Raw genomic sequence first — 22,274 nt, 5'->3', positions numbered from 1 at the left:
AGAGCATTGACCTGGCATGTGGAAGTCCTGGGTTCAGTTCCTGGCCAGGGCACATAAGAAAAGCACCCATCTGTTTCTCTACCCTTCCCCCTCTTCCTTTCTCTCTATCTCTCTCTTCCCCTCCCACAGCCAAGGCTCCATTGGAGCAAAGTTGGCCCAGGTGCTGAGGATGGCTCCATGGCCTCCACCTCAGGCACTAGAATGGCTCTGGTTGCAATGGAGCAACACCCCAGATGGGCAGAGCATGGCCCCTGGTGGGCATGCCAGGTGGATCCTGGTCGGGCACCTGTGGGAATCTGTCTCTCTGCCTTCCCACTTCTCACTTCAGAAAAAGAAAAAAAGAAAAAATAATAAAACTACTTTTTAAATTAAATCTTATATTTCCACTAAAAAAATGAATCTGAAATTTCAGTTTGCCATTTTCCAAAGTCAACTCTTAAATTTATTTATTCACTAATTCATTCAATTTTTTAGTCATACTAGGTATAGATAAGAATTGTTGTAGTAGGAATTTTACAGTCCTGGGAGAATTCCATCATCCTGTAAAATAATGAAAGTATATTTGAAAGTAAATGTCACCAAAAAATGTAAGTAATTCCAGATATTTATAAGACAGCATTAAACAAACCTTTAATAAAGTCACATTTGAATAAAACTGTTGGCATTAGATTCTAAGGGGAATAGATCTATATTATCTTAGTTTGGAATTTAATCTATTATATGTTGCATCTCTAAAGACCAGAAGTTATCAATTATATACTAAGATCTTGAGCTAAAGTTTGGTTTGAATCTGTTAAACATCTGAGTAATTAATGTTTAATCCTTGGATGTGGCAGAGTCTGTGCTTTTGTGCAAACCCTGCACAAACCTGACTGCAAAGATCATAGCTTCAATAATTAAGTCTATTCTTTGAAATATCATTCATCTGACTGTTTTTGAATTACACCAAGTATAAAAGCAGTACCTGAATTGCCTTTTAGGACTGTTCAAAAAACTAACAAAATAAATAAAAATATTTTAAAGTCTGAATATGTTTTACATTTCTCAAAAGGGGATTGTAAAATTGTATTACAGACTGGCTGATAGCATCTCCTTGTCTCATGTGTCTCCCTGCACCAAGGGAAAGTCCATTTTACCTTTCAGGACTACTTTAAGCAAAGCCTCACCCACAAGCCCAGGAACCTCCTCTGTGGGGCAGGAGGAGGATTTGAGAAGCCTGGCGTCTACCGGCCAGTAAAGAATAAAGTGCCCTTTGCTCACTCACTAAAATAGCCTTTCTTAGCCTTTATTCATAGAGGGGTAGTTCTACCTGGTGCTTGCCAAAGAACAAAAACAAAGAAACCGAATGGGTTTTCAAGGTCAAGCTAGCTTGGAGAGGCGCTGTGTAACATGGCCCACACTGAAAAATTCATCATCTCTGTGAGCGTGTTGGGAACTAGAAGTACTTTAGAGACAGACTTAATTTTGTTAATCCAGCATGCCCCAGGCTTATGTGACCATGGGGCCCTTTTCTGGAAAGATCTTTTGTTGATTAACACCTATTAACTGGGTCTGCAGAACCCACATGAGGAAATGCAGCCCTAAGCCTCAATTACTTAATGCTCTTTGGCAGGCTTGAATGTGGCCAGTTTGCCCACCCATATTTTCCAACTGACTATTCAAATTGAAACCTCTGTTACGAACATAGAATCCTTCACAAAATAATCTGCATGGTACTCATTTTCCCTCTGCCAGACAAAAAATTAAATCAGCAGAAGCAGGGGCCCAGCCTGTCATCTGGTGTAATTTCATGCCCCAAAGCCAATTAGCAAGTCAGCGTTTCTGGCAAAGCTGCTTTAAAACCCACCACCAGGTGTGCAAACCTGAAGGGGGGAAACTGTGTTTGTGAGACCTCAGTATCTACTGCCTGCGGCGTGTTTGCTCCGTAGTGTGAGTGCAGGCAGCTCGTGTAGCTCTGCCCGCGAGCACGCTTCTGCAGTAGCAGCAGCCAGGACCCTCGCTCCGACTGCCCTCTGCCCTTTACCTGCAGGACAGCCCTGTATGTTAGCAGATAGGGAACCTGAGGTAGGGAGGTTCAATAACTTGCCAAGGTCACAGAAATACCAAGGGCAGAGCCAACATTTAGAAGCAGGCCGTCCACCTCCGGGCGCACACTCCCACGCACCTCACTGTGCAGATTCATAAAGGCTGACCGCCGGGCTGAAACCTCTGTCCAGACCTGGCCTTACAGAGAGCCTTTGTACAGCTCATTTCTTCTGGACAAGGAAGCCGTAGCAAAGCCCTTGTTTTCCAGAAAGCACTTGGTGAGAGAGGACGAGGTGAACGCGGACTCGGATTTTGGTCCCGGGAGTGGGCGTCCGTGGTGAAGTTCTGCGTTTCTCTGTCGTCCCATCGGCCTATGGACGGCCAGTGCTCTTTCTGCCACTGAAAACAGGGTGAGAGCGAGTGCCTCTAAATCTAATCACAGTGGAGAACCAATCCAAAAAACCCAGAATCAATTCAGAAAACTCATTTTGGTCCCTAAATTAGTTTCCTATTGCTTCCATAACAAATTGTTATAAACCAGTGGCTTAAAACCACAGAAATTTATTAATTTAGTTTTGAAGGTCAGACATCCAACACAGGTATCACTGGACTAAAATCAAGGCATTGGCAGGGCTGTATCTTGCTAGGGCCTCGGGAGGAGAATCTGTCTGCCTGCCCTTACCAGCTTCTAGACACCACCAGCTAGAAGGTTCTCTCTTTTAAACACTTGTGTAATTACACTGGTGCCTCTTGGACAGCAAGATAATCTCCCCATCTCAAGATCTATAGCCTTAATCGCATCTGCAAAGCCCCTTTGTCCTGTAAACTAACATATGTGAAAATTCAGAGGTTAGGAGATAGACATCATTGGGGAGCCATTATTCTGCCTACCATAGCTACATAACGCCTCTGGGCCTTGGTTTCTCTATCTGTAAAATGGGGATAATTAGCAGTGCCTACCTCCAAAGGTTGTCGTAAGGACTGAGTGAGTTGCTTGAAATAGAATGTATAGTGAACACACAGAAAGTGCTGTTATTTTCTCTGACCTCTGAGACAGCAGCAAAGCCGCCTCCTCGTGGCTGCAGCAACCTGCAGGCATCACAGCTCTTTAATATTGGCACTCTCAGGGAGGGGAAAATGTTGCTATAAAAGAAATAACAGTAATTCATGCTGCTTGAATATTTTATTCCTGTGAGCTCTATGAGTCTTGCCACAAGATGCAACCCAGGGCACCTGCAGTCGTTGTATGAATAATAAAAATTCATGTTTTATTTATCTGAAGCCTCAGAGGTGGAATTTACAAAAAGTCATGCATGATTGTTTAGAACTAATAACTACCCTTATCCTCCACAAAAACTTAATAATGGCCCTGCTGACTGATTTAGTTAACATGCTGTGTGGAAGTGCAGGAAGAGCTTGTTTCTCTCCACCAATGAATACTGGTCCCTGAATCCCATGAGAAACGCAAGCCTGTGGCCGAGCAGAGACCAAGCCAGGAGGGATGTTTCTGTTTACAACTGATGAGTTGCACAAGGTCTGGACACCCAGTATTTTGATGGCAGCTTTTGGGAAAGCAAAGAGATAGGGGTTTAATAGCTTTTGTAGCACTGCTTTATTGAATCAAAGGCCTTGGCAAATAAGTTTTATAAGGAAAAGTTACAATAATTGGTTTAATCTACCACGAAAAGAAGACTAAGGGATGACTTAATTTTCCATATTAGATGAAAAGGTTTTTAAATGAGGAAGATTTGGTCCTGCTGCTTTCCGTGCCCACAGAGGATTAAAGGAAAAAACAAACCAAACAAGCGAAACCTTGAATGGAAAGAGTAGAGATTTGTGCAGACAGACAGGGCGCGGTAAGACGCAGTCCTGAGAGGCATGTGGCCCTACACCCTGGCAGTGTTTAAGGAAGAACTAGGGTTGCTGTTATTTATTTGTCTGATGTCAGAAGAGTCAACATATTTATGATTTCAGTTCCTGGGTACCGTCTCTTTGAAAATATAAGACAGTTGTTTTAGGTTATCTTAAGGACCTCAAAAAAGAAAATATGATTAAAATAAAAATAAAATTGAAAACTCAAACTCACACTAGAGTCTTCTTAAGGTTAGGAAAATTTTAAATGTTAGGTCAATATTTATCGAACCTTTGGTTCATTAGATATTAGGTCTGTTTTTTGACATGTTGTTCGGAATAAATTTGAGGTGTAACTTATTCACTAATTCCCTAAAGCCTTACTGAGTGACTGACTCAATACCACACACTGGAGCCAGATAAGGGCCCTGTTCTCACAGAGCTGATGTGCCAGTGGGGGAGACAGACAGGAAATACATAAAATCATGAACAAGAAGTTTGAAAAATGATGATAAAAGGCCAGCTGAAGTCCGGGGTGTAGTAGGATGACAAGGTGTCTCTGTCAGATCAGAGTAGTCAAGGAAGAAGTCTCAGGGGAGGCGACGTTTCAGCTGAGATCGCCGGGAGCAAGTTGCGCAAGCTGAGGTCAGAGAAGACGGCTGAGGCTTTGTGAGTGAGGAGGGAGTTTGGAATCTATCTTAATGTGATAGGAAACCATAGGAGAGTTAAGCAAGGAATGACTGGACCTAATTTATATTTTGACTACATGTATCATCCTGGATAAATCTCATAAACATAATAATGCACAGTGAAAAAAAGCAAGCAAGTAAAAGCAATATGATCCCACTTGTATAAAGTCCACACATATGCAAAAATAAACAGGATATCATTTGGGAGATACATAAAAATGTGATAAACTATAAAGAAAATGAGTGGTAAACACAAAATTCAGTACAGTGGCTCCTGGGAGGTTGCAGGAGAGGGGTGTGCAAGGGGGCAGGGTGCACAGCAGACTTCATGGGTCTTGGTCGCTTCTGTTCCTTAGGTAAGGAGTACGTGAGTACTTGTCATATCACTGTAAATACCTTATATGTTTATTATATGTAGTCTCTATGAATAAAATATTTCACTATCCAGATTGTGGGGTTTTTTGTTGTTTGTTTGTTTGTTTTTTGTATTTTTCTGAAGCTGGAAACGGGGAGAGACAGTCAGACAGACTCCCGCATGCGCCCGACCGGGATCCACCTGGCATGCCCACCAGGGGGCGACGCTCTACCCACCAGGGGGCGATGCTCTGCCCCTCTGGGGCCTCGCTCTGCCCCTCTGGGGCCTCGCTCTGCCGCACCAGAGCCACTCTAGCACCTGGGGCAGAGGCCAAGGAGCCATCCCCAGTGCCCGGGCCATCTTTGCTCCAATGGAGCCTTGGCTGCGGGAGGGGAAGAGAGAGACAGAGAGGAAGGAGAGGGGGAGGGTGGAGAAGCAGATGGGCGCTTCTCCTGTGTGCCCTGGCCGGGAATCGAACCCAGGACTTCTGCACGCCAGGCCGACGCTCTACCACTGAGCCAACCGACCATGGCCTCCAGATTGTGTTTTTAAATGACTCCTCTTACTGCCGAATGGCTGGACTGTAGAGAAGCAAGGGTGAAATCAGAGGCGAATGACAAGCAATTGCAGTGGCCAGAGGGTGGCAGAGAGGAAAGGAAGGGAGGAGTGTGGTGCTGTCACCTGCTGGGGGTGAGGAGCCCAGGAAGAACAGGTAGGAGAGGTAGGCAATCAGGAGTTAAGTGTTGCCCAAACACATGTGATATGGCTGTTACACATGCATGTGGAGATGGTTGGTAGACACTTGGACAAATGAAACAGGAGTGGCAGGAAGGTCGAGACTGGAGATCTAGATATGGGCACATGGGCACAGAGGTGATGTTAAAGCTCTGGGTCTGGACGGCTGAGGTTTCTTATATTGTTCTTACCTATTTGTAATTGTCCTTACTTAGGAACTCCAGTCACCTCACCCTCAACTCTCATATGATAACTGTTGCAAAATCAAAGCAGCGTAACATTCTGAAGACTTGTATGGAATAATTTATGCTTTACTCTTTTATTTCCAGATTTTAGAAATACTGATTTTCTGCATTCTCCTATATTTCCACAAAAGGAAAGGAATGAATCACATTGTGATTCTGCTAACCCTGGTGGCACTTCTAGGTGAGGATATTTTGTTTCCTAATTTTCTAATCTAGCCATGCTAAGTCATAAAATATTTGAAGGAAAATACTTGAGCATTCTGTTTCTTTCTCATTGTTTCTACTTTTCAACTCTGATCTACAGGAAAAAAAAAACTGTGTCTCAATTATGCAAAATATACTTTGAATGTCTATTGCTACAATTGATATATATTTAATTCTTTAAAAATACATTTAGCAATTTTTACTTTTCTGTAATTTTATTTATTCTCTGACAACCTAAGGATTTTTTTTCTTAGTAAATAATGGAAAAAATATAAAAACAAATATCAAGACCTATCCTGTTTACATTTTCTAAACTTTAAGATGTGGCTAATATGAAACATAAATGTGAGCAGTATGATTTTCTTATATACAATATTTCTTCCATTCATTGTTTACCTGCTCATTTCCTTTTTCCCCCCAGAGGTACCTTATAAGACTTGAAAACTGATGCTTAGATAAATCCAGTATGTATATATTTCTCCTTCACTACTCCTTCTCCCCCCCCCCTCACACACACACACTCACACTCACACACACACAGACACACACATACTTTCATACATATCAACACTAAGAAGACCTAAGTAATCATTGAAGAAATCTCTTTTTAAAATATTATTTGTAGTTCTCCCCTTGCCTCTTCTTTGCCCAGACATCCCCGGTTGTTTGCTGACCCCGCACGTTGTATTTATCCCAGGGCAGGGGAGCTGCCCGGTTAGTGAGGTGCTGGGGCTTTCTTTTTCTTTTCTCATTTCATCAACTAGTTCTCTCCTTTGAATGGAAAGATTTGTATTTGTAATAATTGCTTATACAATAAAAACAACTTTATACCACATTCAGGTATGCTGTTGATCAAAAGAACAGACAACAAATTTTATATTTGTTTCCTTCCAAATTACCAAACAGGAAGAAACAAAAACAACTAAGAGAAAATAATGTACATTATACAGGAAAATAATGGGGGAAAGAGAAAATTTTAAATAGGAACATCAGATAACAGAATTAAGATCATACATATCAGTTAAGAGCATAAATGTAAATGGGGTTAGTTTACCCAATAAAGAAGAAAGATTCCCAAATGAACTTTTAAAAAATTCCCTAATGGATTTTGAAAAAGATTCTGAAGTTGTACTCATTCAGTTTGCGGTGGTTTAGTTCTAGAAGAGTTAGTTGCGCCTTTTCTGACGAGCTCTTGTTGGTTGTAAAATAGTTGGACTTAATTTATAAATTTTATCTAAAACAAGATAATTTAAATTGAAACTAAAAGAAAGCAGAAGGTCATAATATTACTTTCTAAATTAAAATCAAGGCAGAAGTATTAAATGCAACAAAGGATTCTGGTGGTTTCCCCGTTGTATTTAGTTGCTAATCAGACAGAATAGGGGTTGGGAGGAGAAGGCATCAGGAAGGAGGTGCCTGGGCCCGGCAGCAGCTGTTTCTAAAACTACATTAACAAAAAAGAAGAGTAGGATACTTATCTTAGATCATGGGAGATAAATAGATAGAAAAATAGGTAAAGCTAGAGAGACTGAGTATTTAAGTTTGATTTGGCAGCTCTAATATTGAACTCTAAATCCTAAAAATAGGGAATACAAAATTGGTTGTATAATTGGCCACAAAGAAATCCTTGACAAATTCCAGGAAGTTGAAATAGTACAGACCAGCCTGCCCTGTGGTGGCGCAGTGGATAAAGCTTCCACCTGGAACGCTGACGTCGGCAGTTCGAAACCCTAGACTTGCCTGGTCAAGGCACATATGGGAGTTGATGCTTCCTGCTCCTCCCCCCTTCTCTCTCTTTCTCACTCTCCTATCTAAAATGAATAAATAAAATCTAAAAAAAAAAATAGTACAGACCACATTCTCAGATCACAGTGAAGTAAAAAACAAAATAATAACAAAATAGAAAGCAATAAAATCATACCATGCAGGAATGTTAACACTACTACTCTTAAACTGTAGTTAGGCCAAAGTAGAAAACAAGATTTTATTGGAGTGTACATTTTTAAGTTATTCTGAAAACATCTAATATTAAACCTTTATTTATAACTAATGCTGTATTTAGAAGGAAATTCATTGTTTAAAATGTAAGTCAATTAAGCACTCAACTTAAGAAGGGGGGAGGGGAATGCTGAAAACCTTAAACAAAAAAAATCAGCCAAATATTTTTCCAGCAAAATGGCTTTATTTGGGAACAACAAAGAATTGAAATCTGGGGTGTTCTTTTTCTCGCCTGACCTATGGTGGCGCAGTGGATAAAGCGTTGACCTGGAAATGCTGAGGTCACCGGTTCAAAACCCTGGGCTTGCCTGGTCAAAGCACATATGGGAGTTGATGTTTCCTGCTCCTCCCCCTTCTCTCTCTCTCCTCTCTCTCTTTCTCTCTCTCCTCTCTAAAAATGAATAAATAAAATAAAATAAAATAAAATAAAATAAAAGAATTGAAATCTGGAATATGCAGTCATGGTGGGCCACATGCAAGTCCAATAAAAACAAGGGAGAGGAAACTCTTACAGAGGGGAAGAGGAGGCTGGGGGGACCGTTACACCATTCGTAAGCCTTCTCCAGGTTGTTCTTCGTGACACATCAGAGCTCCCACTTGGGCCTCCCTATTTAGTTATTTTTCTTCTTTCCAAGTGAGAAGAGAGAAGATAGAGAAACAGACTCCCTCATGCGCCGCAACCAGGATCCACCCAGCAACCCCCATCTGGGGCCAATGCTCTGCCCATCTCGAGCCATGCTTGCAACTGAGCTATTTTTAGTGCCTGAGGTGGAGGCTGCATGGAGCCATCCTCAGCACTTGGGGCTGATGCACTAGAACCAATCGAGCCATGGCTGCAGGAGGAGAAGAGAGAGAGAGAGAGAGAGGAGAGAGGGGAGGGGGAGGGGTGGAGAAGCAGATGGGCGCTTCTCCTGTGTGCCCTGGCCAGGAATCAAACCTGGGACATCCACACACTGGGCCGACACTCTACCACTGAGCCAACCAGCCAGGGCCCCTTTCTCATTTTAAAATGAAGTTTCTGTTTACTAATTTTTTATAGAAATAAAGCTGAGCCAAGCAGAAAGGAATAATTAATAAAGGGAAAGATTAATGAAATAGAAAACAGAAAAGCAATGGATTGATAAACCTAAGAATCAGTTCTTAAGAGACACTAAAATAGATCCTCTATAAGAAAATAAAAGGGAAATCTCAAACACCCAAAATTAGAAATAATACATACATATAAAATGAAGATAAATATGAAAAGTTGAATAAATTTCTTATTTTTAAGTGAAAATAACTGGAGAAAATAGAGTAGTTGTGAAAAAGCTACATCCTAAAAAGGACCAGACCTAGACTTTCTTTCACGTTCAATCTAGAAGGTAATACCTTTAAATCTGTAAGGAACATATTATTCTGGTGTTGTTCAAACCATTTGGGGACATAAGAAAACTTTTACTTTCTTTTATTTAACATAATCAGTATAAATACAGATCCCAAATAGCATAAATAAAGAACACTATAAACTAATTTCACTACTGAATATTGATGTAGAAATCTCAAATTATAAAATTTGCAAGTAGGGTCCAGAACACACAATACTTCTGACCAAGGATATTAATGAAACCAATTCTTTTCTTTGTAGCACTTATAATAATTTCTGCTTACGTGTTCTACTTAATGGTGTAGCAAATACTTAATGGAAAAGTAGTTTATACTGCATGGTTCACAAGTTATCATACATATTTATAGTCAGAGATAGGAAAATAACTACAAAAAAAAATTCCCAAATGTTAAAAATGATATGGAGATGAATGTTGAGATTACAAGTGATTTTCATCTTTCCTTCCAGGTTTTTCTGCATTTGCCAAGTTTTCTTAAGTGAGCATATATAGTTTTATAGTTTACAAAAATGAGTTTAAAGATTATTCATAATCCCAGTGCCTAGAGATAACCACTCATAATATCTTGATGTAGTTTCTTCTAGCCTTTTTTCTGTGTCTACATAAGTACTTTCTATTTTTATATATGTACTATTAGAATGAGACTACATTACAACTTTGTATTTCTACCTGTCCTTGTCAGCCACCTTCCTCCCCCCCAAAAAAATCTTAAAAGAATTTGATACCAGTCTAGAAATAACTTTCAGAATTATAATAAACAGTGATTAATCAGTTGGTGATTGTGCATGCTTTGAAAATATAATGATTAACTATAACAACTAAAAGTTTAGCTGTTTAATAAAGAATTCCAGTTTTGTTTTTATTTTGTGTTTAATTATAATTTAACATCAGAGGGTGGTTGAATTAGATGAATTTTTTTTAATTCGATGACCTTTAAGGACCTTTGCAATCCTGAGGTTCTGCAGCTAATGGAACAGTGTGTTCAACTGTTTCTTCATTAATGATCCCTTTGGGAAACCAGGCTGTTTGGACTACAAGACCGTAACTAGACTGTGCTCTAATTGCAAGCAAATTGTTTAGGAGAAAATCAAGGTCCTTCGAGAGCTAACCTTACAAACTTAAACCATCAAATGACACACATCTCGATAGATACTTTTTTTTTAAGATTTCATTTATTCATTTTAGAGATGAGAGAGAGAGAGAGAGAGAGAGAGAGAGAGAGAGAGAGAAGGGGGAAGGAGCAGGAAGCATCAACTCCCATATGTGCCTTGACCAGGCAAGCCCAGGGTTTTGAACCAGGGACCTCAGCATTGCAGGTCGACGCTTTATCCACTGCACCACCACAGGTCAGGCTCTGTAGATACTTAACATTCCCAGATTCGCTGAGGTACGACTATTTTGTTATAATCTGTAGAAAATATGTAAAAGGATCAGGTCAAAAGACATTTAAAATGAAGAGGTGCCTGGCTGTAAGGGCTTCTTTGTTCAGAATGGGGGTTAGTTTTTAAAATTTATCACTGGGCCTCCTCAGTTAACTTCTAACAGAAAAAAGAGCCTGATTTGGAAGTGTGCCCTACTACCCTTCAAGTTAAAGTATATTTTCAGTTTTGGGAAAAAGAGATTATGGAACACTTTCCTGGTTAGAACATTTCACCTGCTATTTTAAACCTACCCTTTATATAATACCTTTTCAAAAGCTAAAAGGAATAAAGTTCCAATATCTTATGACCAGATAGCAACAGCAACAAATACAATATTTCTCCTTCACATTGCCTTTGACAATTATATTGATTTCATGTAAAAATTATTTTTGTATTTTTCTGTTGGTTTCACCCTATTTATGGAATTATAGGTGACAGTAATTTTAAGGCACCTACGAGAGAAAGAAAACACTCTTTTTCCTGCAGAAACATTGTGTTTCCAGAAAATGCTTCATTGCTTTCATACTGATATAACCAAACCAAGTCACTTTTTCTTCATCGCTATTTGGAACCTAAGAAAACTTTGTGGCCCTGGCCGGTTGGCTCAGCAGTAGAGCGTCGGCCTGGTGTGCAGGGGACCCGGGTTCGATTCCCGGCCAGGGCACATAGGAGAAGCGCCCATTTGCTTCTCCACCCCCTCTCCTTCCTCTCTGTCTCTCTCTTCCCCTCCCGCAGCCAAGGCTCCATTGGAGCAAAGATGGCCCGGGCGCTGGGGATGGCTCCTTGGCCTCTGCCCCAGGCGCTAGAGTGGCTCAGGTCACGGCAGAGCTACGCCTCGGAGGGGCAGAGCATTGCCCCCTGGTGGACAGAGCGTCGCCCCTGGTGAGCGTGCCGGGTGGATCCCAGTCGGGTGCATGTGGGAGTCTGTCTGACTGTCTCTCCCCGTTTCCAGCTTCAGAAAAATACAAAAAAAAAAAAAAAGAAAAGAAAACTCTGTAAGGGACAGCTTCCTCTTTAGCACAGAGAGTGAGTACACATGCTTATGTAAATCTTACAGTAATAGTTGACTGAGAAATGAATACCCAGCTTGATCCTGCTTCCTATTGATGTCTTCAAAAACTGTTTTTAATGAAACATCTAGGCATTTATTAACAAAGGGTTCATGCATAGATGAAGTACAACTCTTAGTAAACTCACAGAGTAAGTTAGTTGCTTTTCACTTTCTTCTCATCTACTTGGCTTTACGGTTTTTCCGTGTAGCTTAGTAGTTATTTTCCTATTAATATCACATATGCAACCTGATGTTTCTTACCTCTTCCCTTCATTGTTTTCTCCTTTCCCATCTACCAGTAATTATAACCTCTGTGGCATCCTTTCAACAGCTAGGGCTAGAAGATAAGCATCTTGCTCCAAAGATAAAACGCACATGGTCACCCAGCAGATCTCTAGGCTAGCTGATATAAATAAGCAAAGTCTGAAGTCCAGCCCAGCTTGAACAACAGGGCTACCGCCTAGCTGACGTTACAGCCTGCCCTACACCTCTCACAACAGTCTTCTTTCTTAAAGCATAATTGGGGTATTGACTACTCTACCGTGTAAACTTAAGATATTCATTTGCAATTCTATCTCAGGTATGTATTTTATTTGTGTTCTCTGTTTTCTTTTTCAGCCTCATTGACTGTTATTTCAGTAAAAGCTGTCTCAGGCATGATCACTTTTTCTGTGATGGATAAAATGCAACTAACATATCCCATCTTCTATATAATGTTTATCATCATGATAGCATCTTGTGTTTTCCAAGTCAAGTAAGTTAGCTTCTACGTCCTCACCAATCTTTCAACATTCCTGTGCTTCTTCGAGCATTAATCTCTACTGGCATCAGATGATAATTAAAATGAGATGCAACTGATTTCGAAGGGTGAAGGGGCTACAGCTTATCCTCAGCTAACATGCCTTGCAATATCCTTCACATTCAATAAGGAGTTTTTGCTAAGCATTGCCTTCACATCCTGTGAGTTCTAAAGTGCAGCCGTAATCCAGCTAAGTGCACTTTGATACTTTCCTGATGCTCTTCTGCTTGTAATTAATATCCATTGTACACAGGTTGTCATTAGCAATAAATCAAAGGGGCAGGTCCACATCCAGGACTTCATTCTAAGTATAGGAAATGCATGAACCCTTCACCTTCACTTCTGAGCTCATGCTCATTAATTGCCCAGGGATGGACAAAACCAGACGTTTGGCCGGGAGGGAAATCCTTTCCCCAAAACTTTGCATCTTTGGCCAGAATTTGCTTCGTGCCCAAGGGATTGTGGAATGATTGTTTTATGTTTCTCTTGGGGCCTAATAGTGGTGACATGGAACATTTTTAATTTCTGCTCTTCCTCCACCTCCATCTGCTCTAATCACCCCCCTCCCCATTTCACATCGTGAGTATGCCTTTGCCTGCGAGGCTTGCTTGAGTTAACCAGAAAGTTTTCTGTTTACCCCAAAATGCTATGCACAACCACCATCCCCATGCCAGCTAGGAAGTCAGAGCCCGAACTTGGGAAGGAGTGGTTCCTTCCTTAGGTCTTAGAAGTAGTCTAGTTTTTACAGGTTGTCTATAGGCCTTGTAACGAGGAGTGTGGAGAACAGCCAGAGGAGCCCAGTGTTTTGTCACTGTTTCATTTGTCACTTCCTTATAAGACTGTGTTCCTAATACCTGAACCTTGCTATTTTGCCTCATCTCTTTCCTCTTCTGAATTGGTACTGCTGTCCCACCTTTTAGAATTTAATGATTAGCACCGTTATCTTCACTCTATGCTGTGTGAATGTAAAAGGCAGCTAGAATTGAAGGTAAACTGCATTCTTATCCCCCTGTTTCGGTCCTTGCATCTTACACTAGAGTTGTGTGAACACACTCGAATGTAGAGCTGTGCCTTTTAGCCCTGGCTGCCTTTATACTTAGCTGAGGAGGTTTGTTATATATAATATACACACACACATATATGTTTACACACATGCACACATGTATCTATATGTACAGGAACACCTGGGCTCAGCCCACACAAATTTTTTTTTTTAATTTCTCAAGAATAGGACCTAAGCATTAATGCTTTTTGAAAGTGCCCAGGTGATGCCAGGGCAGTGCCCTGCTTTAGAAAAGCTTCTGCCCCAGACCGCGCAGCACAGCACAGTTGTGGGAATCTGAATTATGTTGGTGGCCAAAGTGAGAAGCTGAGTTTCCACATGTGCTCTGCAGCTGGAGTCCTAAGCATTGTTTTTGAAACATTAAACATTCCTTTACTTCTCCATCTTCTTTCTTGGCACGTGGCATGTCAATGCATAGCTATGCTATTCCCCAGATATGATATTTAACAGATTCTAGGGTCTATCGTAATGAATCAGCCCCAGTGTGATACCGGTCCAGCAGCTTGAATTGCTTCCAACTCAAACTTCTGTGGCCTCAGAATATGATTAATTGCTTTTCATTGTTACTGTTGTTGGTTTAAACAGACCATAAAACCTGACATCTGATCTCATACATCAGATGCATATAAGCTATGACTGCTGATTGGAAATGCCCTTTTACTACACTTCCTTTCCCTTTGTAGTTGTAACTAAAGAACATGCATTTCTTGATGTTATTGTTAACATTGCTGAGCATCTCTTAAAGCCAGAGCTTCAGTAAGTGCCTTCTGTTCTAGGTTCCTGAATCAAGCCACGAAACTCTACAATACAGCGACGGTGGTGCCAGTTAACCATATCTTGTTTACAACCAGTGCCATTATTGCAGGTGAGTTTGGGCTTCCTATACTTAGGTGTTCTACCCCCACAACAAGCATATTGAGAAAATCAAGGAATTTTTAGGTTATTGCGATCTATGTAGCCCGTATCCCCCCAGCTTCCATTCCGTGTCTGAATTTTGTCCATAACCTCATCTAGACAGGTTATTCTAAGTGGGCAAAGGACCTCATATAAATGCCCCCAGTACTCTCTGCTTCCTGAGATAGCTCAGTCTGCCTTTATATATTACTCTGATTATTTGGAGAGCTTTAATTATTGGAAAGTGTTTCTTTATATTAGATTGAAATTAATTCAGTCTAATTCACAGCTTCCCTGTGAATTCAAGGCACTCATCTTAGTTCTGCTTTCTGGAGTCTTCTCCTTGCCAGCCCTCTGATGATAAAAGCAGTTGAAGGGTCCTCTTGTGTCTTGTCTTTGGGCCAAACATCCCCACTGTGAACTCTTACCTCCCTGCCCCTCACCATCTTGATCAGAGAGTGGGTCCAAAACTGGATCCAGTGTTCCAGGGAAGGCCAGACAGGTGAGAACAGAAACTATGACTTTTACTGTTCTGGCCTCTGTTTTTCTACTATTGCATTCTTTTATTTTTATGGACAATTTTTAAAAATATGTCAGACAGAATAGTGTTTTTAAAAAGTATGAAATTGAAACTTGGTCCAAACTAAAATACAGTAGATTCAGGTATATACCACTCCTAAATTTGGTATTGGTTTGTTCTAGCTCTCTGGCTTATTGGGTGAATTCACCACCATCTTATATTGGGACTCCATTTCCCATTGCAAAATGTGTATATTTAGGAGGTGATTGGGAATTGTCTGTTTCCTAATTGGTTCATTTTATTTCATGACAAACTGTGACTGCCAATGGGAAATTTTTAAAAGTAATTAATACATTTTCTGTTTCCCAAAATTGAACCATACTATTTAAATTATTTTTAATTTATTGATTTTTAGAGAGAAGAAGGGGGAGTGAAAAAAAAACTACAACACATTGATTTGTTGTTCCAGCCATCCATACTTTTAAAGAGAAAGATTATGCCCCGGACATTTTTTTCTGGGGTTTTTTTGTTTGTTTTAGATTTTATACTGTTGACAAAAGAAAGTGAGAAAAATTTGCTCATTTGTGTGCCCTAGAGTTATTAGAAAAGAAACAAGGTAAAAAAAGAATTATAGGCAGCCTGACCAGGTGGTGGCACAGTGGATAGAGCATTGGACTGGGATGCAGAGGACCCAGGTTCAAAACCCCAAGGTTTGCTGGCTTGAGCACAGGCTCACCAGCTTGAGCGCGGGGTCACTGGCTTGAACGTAGGATCATAGACATGACCCTATGGTTGCTAGCTTGAGCCCAAAGGTCATGGGCTTGAGCCCAAGATCACTGGCTTGAGCAAGGGGTCTCTCACTCTGCTGTAGCCCCCCACCCACCCCAGTCAAGGTACATATGAGAAAGCAATCAATGAACAACTAAGGAGCCACAACGAAGAATTGATGCTTCTCATCTCTCTCCCTTCCTGTCTGTCTGTCCTTATCTGTCCCTCCCTCTGTGTCTCTGTCTCTGTCACACACACACATGTTACAGGCATGACATTCAGCCTAATCATTAATATTAGTGTGCTAAAAATATATAAAAAGAGTTCCCCTCCAAAGAAGGTTTTGTAGGAGGGCCCCCAGGGCTGGATCTCACTACTCAGCACACAGAGTAATTGACAAGTCAGGGAGGCTGCAAGTTTCTGGGAGTGATAACAGTTCATCTGATGTTACTGAAGTATTGAATGGAAGTGAGGCTTCTTCCGGACTTCCCCTCTTTGTCTTCATCAAAAAGGGTAGCTTGAAATCAAAATTAAAATGAGATATATTTTGCCTACTAAGTTAATAAAGTTTTATTTTGTTCTTTTTATCATAATAATCACTACTGACAAGGCTGCAGTATCACAGACATGCTCATGGAGTTCTGGGTAGCATGGTACCACCTTCCTAGAATTGAATTTCATAGTTTTTATCAAGAACCTTAAAATGTGCCTGACCAGGTGGTGGCGCAGTGGGTAGAGCATTGGACTGGGACACAGAGGACCCAGGTTCGAAACCCTGAGGTCGCCGACTTGAGCGCAGGCTCATCTGGTTTGAGCAAGGCTCACCAGCCTGAGCCCAAGGCGCTGGCTTGAGCAAGGGGTTATTCACTCTGCTGTAGCCCCCTGGTCAAGGCACATATGAGAAAGCAATCAATGAGCAGCTAAGGTGCTGCAATGAAGAATTGATGCTTCTCATCTTTCTCCCTGTTTGTCCCTATCTCTCCCTCTCTCTGTCTCTCTCTCTATCACAAAAAAAAGAACCTTAAAAATGTTTTCACTCTTTGATTCTATAACTCTACAACGACAAAGAAATAACCCAAATAAAAAATGGGCAAAGGACCTGATAGACATTTCTCCAAAGAAGATGGACAAATGGCCAATAAGCATATGCAAAGATACTCAACATCACTAATCATTAGGAAAGCAAGTCAAAACGATGAGGAGGTACCACTTTATGTCTATTAGGATGGCCACTAGAGAAAATAAATAAAAAAAAAAAAAACAGAAAATAACAAGTGTTGGTGAGGATGTAGAAAAACTGTAACCCTTTTGCACTGCTGGTGGGAATGTAAAATGGAGTAGCCATCTGGCAATTTGGACATATGTTCAAAAGAGCTGAAAGCAGAGACTCAAAACAGGTATCTGTATGCCTGGGTTCATAGCAGCATTATTCACAATAGCCAAAAGGAGGACGCAACCCAAGTGTCCACCAACAGGTGAATGGATAAAGAAAATGTGGTATATGCATGCAATGAAATATGAAACATGTATATATCAACCCCAAAAATGAAGGAAATTCTAACACATGATAGAACACAGATAAACCTTGAAGACATTATGCTAAGTGAAATTAAGCAATCACAAAAGGACAGATACTATATGATTCCACTTCTGTGAGGTTTCTGGAGTAGTTAGACTTATAAAAATGGGAAGCAGAGTGGTGATCGCCAGGAAGCAGAACGGGGAAGGAGGAGATGGGGAATTATTGTTGACAGGGTATAGAGTTTCAGTTTTGCATGATGAGAAAGTCCTGGAGGTCGGTTATACAACAGTGTGAATATACTTCACACAACTGAACTGTAAACTTAAAAAGGGTTAGGATGGTAAGTTTTATGTTATGTGTATTTTACTACAATTCTAAAAAAGAAAATATTTTTTTAAAATAGAAATTCCACTTAAAGCAACAACAACAAAAATCCAAAAATACTTGCAAAAAATATGTACAAAGTACTTTATTGCTACTTTACTAAAGCAAAAAAAAAATAAATTCAAAATTGTCTTATGCTTTGCGATATCTGCAGCACCAAGAACAATGATTGGCATATAACACCCTCAATAAATACTGTATTGTTAACCAACTAGCAAGGCTGACATCACACACTCAAAGACTTAATTTCAGGTAATATATAATTTAGAGATAGCTTATTTAATAAAAACTCTATGGAGGCTTTGGGATCTTAGACCAAGAAGAAATCATTGAGACCAACAAGGAGAGAAGAAAAGCTCATCAGAGTAAATGATACATCCATATGTTTCTTTACCCAAAAGGGAGCACCAAAAAAAAAGAGATGGGAAAGTGAGTAATGGAGCTGGGGGTAGTAGCATCAGATGCTCCAGTGTTCTCCAGTGCCTGAGTGAGCATGTGGCCAGACCGACAGGCCACAGGACATGGCCAGAACTGACAGCATGGGAGCAGCTGGCCTCCAGCAGGAGCGCTATGTGAAAAGGCCACAGAGTCCATCCAGACTCTCAGGTTATGCTAGCTGACCCCTGGCTTAAAACTGTAGGTGGGAAATGTCACTAGAGATTTGTCTTCTTGCATGTGCACGTCCTGGACTGGGTGAAATTTCTGTTTGCGAAAGTTATTTCAAAGCCCTGGCCAGGAAGGTCAGTTGGTTAGAGCATCATTCCGATACACCAAGGTTGTAGGTTTGATTTCCGGTCAGTGCACATACGAGAATCAACCAATGAATGCATAAATAAGTGGAACAATAAATCAATGTTTTTCTCTCTCTCTCTTTCCCTTCTCTCTCTCTAAAAATCAATCAATAAATTTAAAAAGTTATTTCAATTGTGTTGATTTTATAATATGATACATTATGTAAAGTCTACAAGTCTGTTATTTCTTTTTTAAATCATTGAATATGTAACAATGCCATACAAGTATTTTTAAACAAAGCTACTGAATGTGCATTATTAGGGTTACTGTACTTATAAAAAATACCGTATTTCCCCATGTATAAGATGCTCCCATGTATAAGATGCACCTTAATTTTGGGGCCCAAAATTTGAAAAAAAAAAAGTATTACATAAAGTTATTGAACTCAAGTTTTATTCATCATAAAATTTATACAACTCCCCATCTGCGCAAAAAAGCAGGAAATGCAAGTAAAAAAATCTACAATCGCTGTATAAAATGGACCCAGTTTTTAGACCCCACATTTTTCAGAAAAGGGTGCATCTTATACATGGGGAAATACGGTATATACAGTAGTGTCCCCTTATCTGCAGGGTATATGTTCCAAGACTCCTAGTGGATGCCTGACACTGTGCATAGGAACAAACCCTGTCTATACTATTTTTTGCTGTACATACATACATTTTTACTTACAAGGAAGTATTTTATGGCTTCTCTTTGGCATATTCAAATTGCCAGCATTACTCCTCTTGTGCTTTGGGGTCATTATTAAGTAAATTAAGGGTTACTTGAACACACCACTGTGATACCACAGCAGTCAATCTGACAACCTAGATGGCTACTATGTCACGGGCAGGTGTATATACAGCATGGACATACTGGACAGGGGATGATTCATGTCCCAGGGTTGTGGGATTTCATCATCCTACTCAGAACAGTGTGCAGTTAAAAACTTATGAATTGTTTATTTCTGGAATTTTTCATTTAATATCTTTGGACCAAAGTTGACTACGCGTAACTGAAACCATTCAAAGGGAAACCAAGGATAAAGGAGGTGTCCTGTATTAACACAACTTGAAAAACAATGTGTAGCTATTATAAATATTCTTACCCTAAAATTAATTTTGTCTTCTGTTCCTGTTATAGGTATCATATTTTATAAGGAATTCCTCGGTGCAGCTTTTCTCACTATATTTATATACTTTTTTGGGTGAGTAAATGTCTCAGAGGTAAGGTATATGAAATCCTATTACTTTTCTGTAGGATTTTTGGCATTGTACCTGAGGCATAGAAAATTGGAGAGTAATATAAGAAACAACTGTTTCCTGAGCTCCTAAAGAAACATTTTTCAATTTAACACCTGACGCAAGGCTCAGTGTCTTTTCTTTTTTTTTGAGGGGGGGGGGGGAGCAAGAAAATGAGAGAGAGAAAGGAAAGGAGAGAGATGAGAAGCATCAACTCATAATTGTGTCACTTTAGTTGTGTATTGATTGCTATCGTATGTGCCTTGACCGGGGCCAAGCCAGTGTCCCCTTGCTTAAGCCAGCAACCTGGGGCTTTTCATGCCAGAAAGCCCTGGGATCTTGTCGACAATCTCTCTCTCAAGCCAGTGACCCTGCACTGGCAAGCCCGTGTTCAGAGCCAGCGACCTCAGGGCTTTGAAACGGCCATCTCAGTGGTCTGGGTTGAGGCTTCATCCACTGTGCCACCACTGGTCAGACAAGGTTCAGTGTCTTTAACTTTGTGATTTAGGTATCTGTGAGAGGGTTCTGAAACATTAGGGATTTTCAGTTCCAGATAAAATCAAGATAAATTCACTGGCTCCGCCTGACCTGTGGTGGCGCAGTGGATAAAGCATTGACCTGGAAATGCTGAAGTCACCAGTTCGAAACCCTGGGCTTGCCTGGTCAAGGCACATATGGGAGTTGATGCTTCCTGCTCCTCCCCCTCTTTCTCTCTCTCTCTCCTCTCTCTCTCTCTCTCCCTCTCTCTCTCCTTTCTAAAATGAATAAAAAAAAATCCACTGGCTCCTGTAGCTACACCATGGCCTTTTCATACTATATCAGACCTGCCTTGACCTTGGGAAACCCTAGGTTAGATCTCAATCAGGGAGCCATGGCTACCTCTAGGATCACCTAGAATAAAAGACCAAGACGGGCAGGTCTAGCTTTGGGCCTAGTAACATCAGACTGTAACACTGGTTTAATAGGTCTGGGTGTCTAGCTTTCATCGTTCGTTGATGGGCATCATTGCTGACATCCTTGCAAACAGAGAACAGAACTTTGACCAAGTATCACCACTGTATAGGATCTTCAGTTCTTGATCTGGTATTCTGCATGACCATTGTTATGCAAACTTGAGCCCAGACTACGTTCAGCATAGAAAACCATCTATCTTCAAAATTCAGTTTCATAAGCTATTTGGGCAAAGCTAAACTTCTGGGATCTGGAAACTGTGACTATTCTTATTGCCAAGGACAACTAAATTTCTTAGAAAATTAAAGAATAAATTATTTTTTGCTTGTGTTGCATGCCAGTAATGGGTTTGGGCATGCATGGATAGAAAATGAGACCTAATGTCTACCCAAAGGGTTTTGAGCCTGAATTAGCCTCCAGATGGTAAAAACCTGGGGCAGAGATTTATTGGAAGCTCTCCAGGTCTTGGTTCTGAGGACAAATATTACTGGCTGCAGCAATTAAGACAAGTTTTAGGCAGCTTACCATGAAAAACAGGAAGAACAAAACCAATGGAATTTATGTCATCATGTAGAATGTGGAACTCAGTTATTTAATACTGTGAGTTCAGTGTTTTTTATTAATATTTTTCTTACAGGTGTTTTCTGTCATTCCTTGGTGTGTTTTTGGTCACAAGGAATCGAGAAAAGGAACATCTGCCACAGTCTTACATTGACTTTGGAAACATTCCTGGTAAAACTGTATATTCTTTCATTTATAATAAAAAATGTTATTCTCATGAATTAATATAAAGCATAATTCTTATCTTCAAATAAAATGTACATTTAATGATAATACCAGAGGTGATGTTTTAACTGCAAATGTTAATAGTCGTTTATTTGGATGTCGGGTTCACGCGGAACACTAGGGATATAGAAGAACTGACCCTATTGTCTTGATTTGGGTGACGTTGCACATTTCCTCTTTGAGTCTCCTTACACGTGAACAGAGTAGGAAAGGTGCCTGACCTGTGGTGGCGCAGTGGATAAAGCTTCGACCTGGAACGCTGAGGTCGCTGGTTCAAAACCCTGGGCTTGCCTGGTCAAGGCACATATGGGAGTTGATGCTTTCTGCTCCTCCCTTCTCTCTCTCTCTCTTTCTCTCTCTCTCTCTTTCTCTCTCTCTCTCTCCTCTTTAAAATGAATAAATAAATAAAGTTTAAAAAAATTAAAAAAAAAAAAAAAAAGAGTAGGAAAGGCATAAGGAATGGCTCCCAGCAGCAGCCCCTGAGGCTCAGAGAGCCTTTGAGGGAACGTCTACAGACAGAGGCCAGGCTGTTAAGGAACATCGTTCCTGGGGAAAGCTGAGGGGGCCCGTGCTGTGTGGGGCCAAGACAGACGTTCTTCCCAGACACCTGAACCTG

At 40.5% G+C, this 22,274-nt stretch overlaps 1 protein-coding gene across 2 annotated transcripts in view; it reads left to right on the top strand.

The window, feature by feature from the left end:
- Positions 1-22,274, top strand: part of NIPAL2 (NIPA like domain containing 2) — an 82,653-nt gene that overhangs the window by 56,699 nt on the left and 3,680 nt on the right. For both annotated transcript variants that reach the window (XM_066379203.1, XM_066379202.1), the window contains exons 6-10: positions 5,985-6,081; positions 12,575-12,710; positions 14,595-14,683; positions 19,824-19,887; positions 21,510-21,604. In XM_066379203.1, the coding sequence (XP_066235300.1) occupies positions 5,985-6,081; positions 12,575-12,710; positions 14,595-14,683; positions 19,824-19,887; positions 21,510-21,604 (481 nt within the window). The remainder of the gene's footprint in view (positions 1-5,984; positions 6,082-12,574; positions 12,711-14,594; positions 14,684-19,823; positions 19,888-21,509; positions 21,605-22,274) is intronic.

This window comes from Saccopteryx leptura, chromosome 3 (assembly GCF_036850995.1).
Source record: "Saccopteryx leptura isolate mSacLep1 chromosome 3, mSacLep1_pri_phased_curated, whole genome shotgun sequence".
NCBI classification, from domain to species: Eukaryota; Metazoa; Chordata; class Mammalia; order Chiroptera; family Emballonuridae; genus Saccopteryx; species Saccopteryx leptura.
The sequence above is the reverse complement of the archived record's forward strand: the minus strand, read 5'-3'. Positions and strand labels throughout refer to the sequence as shown.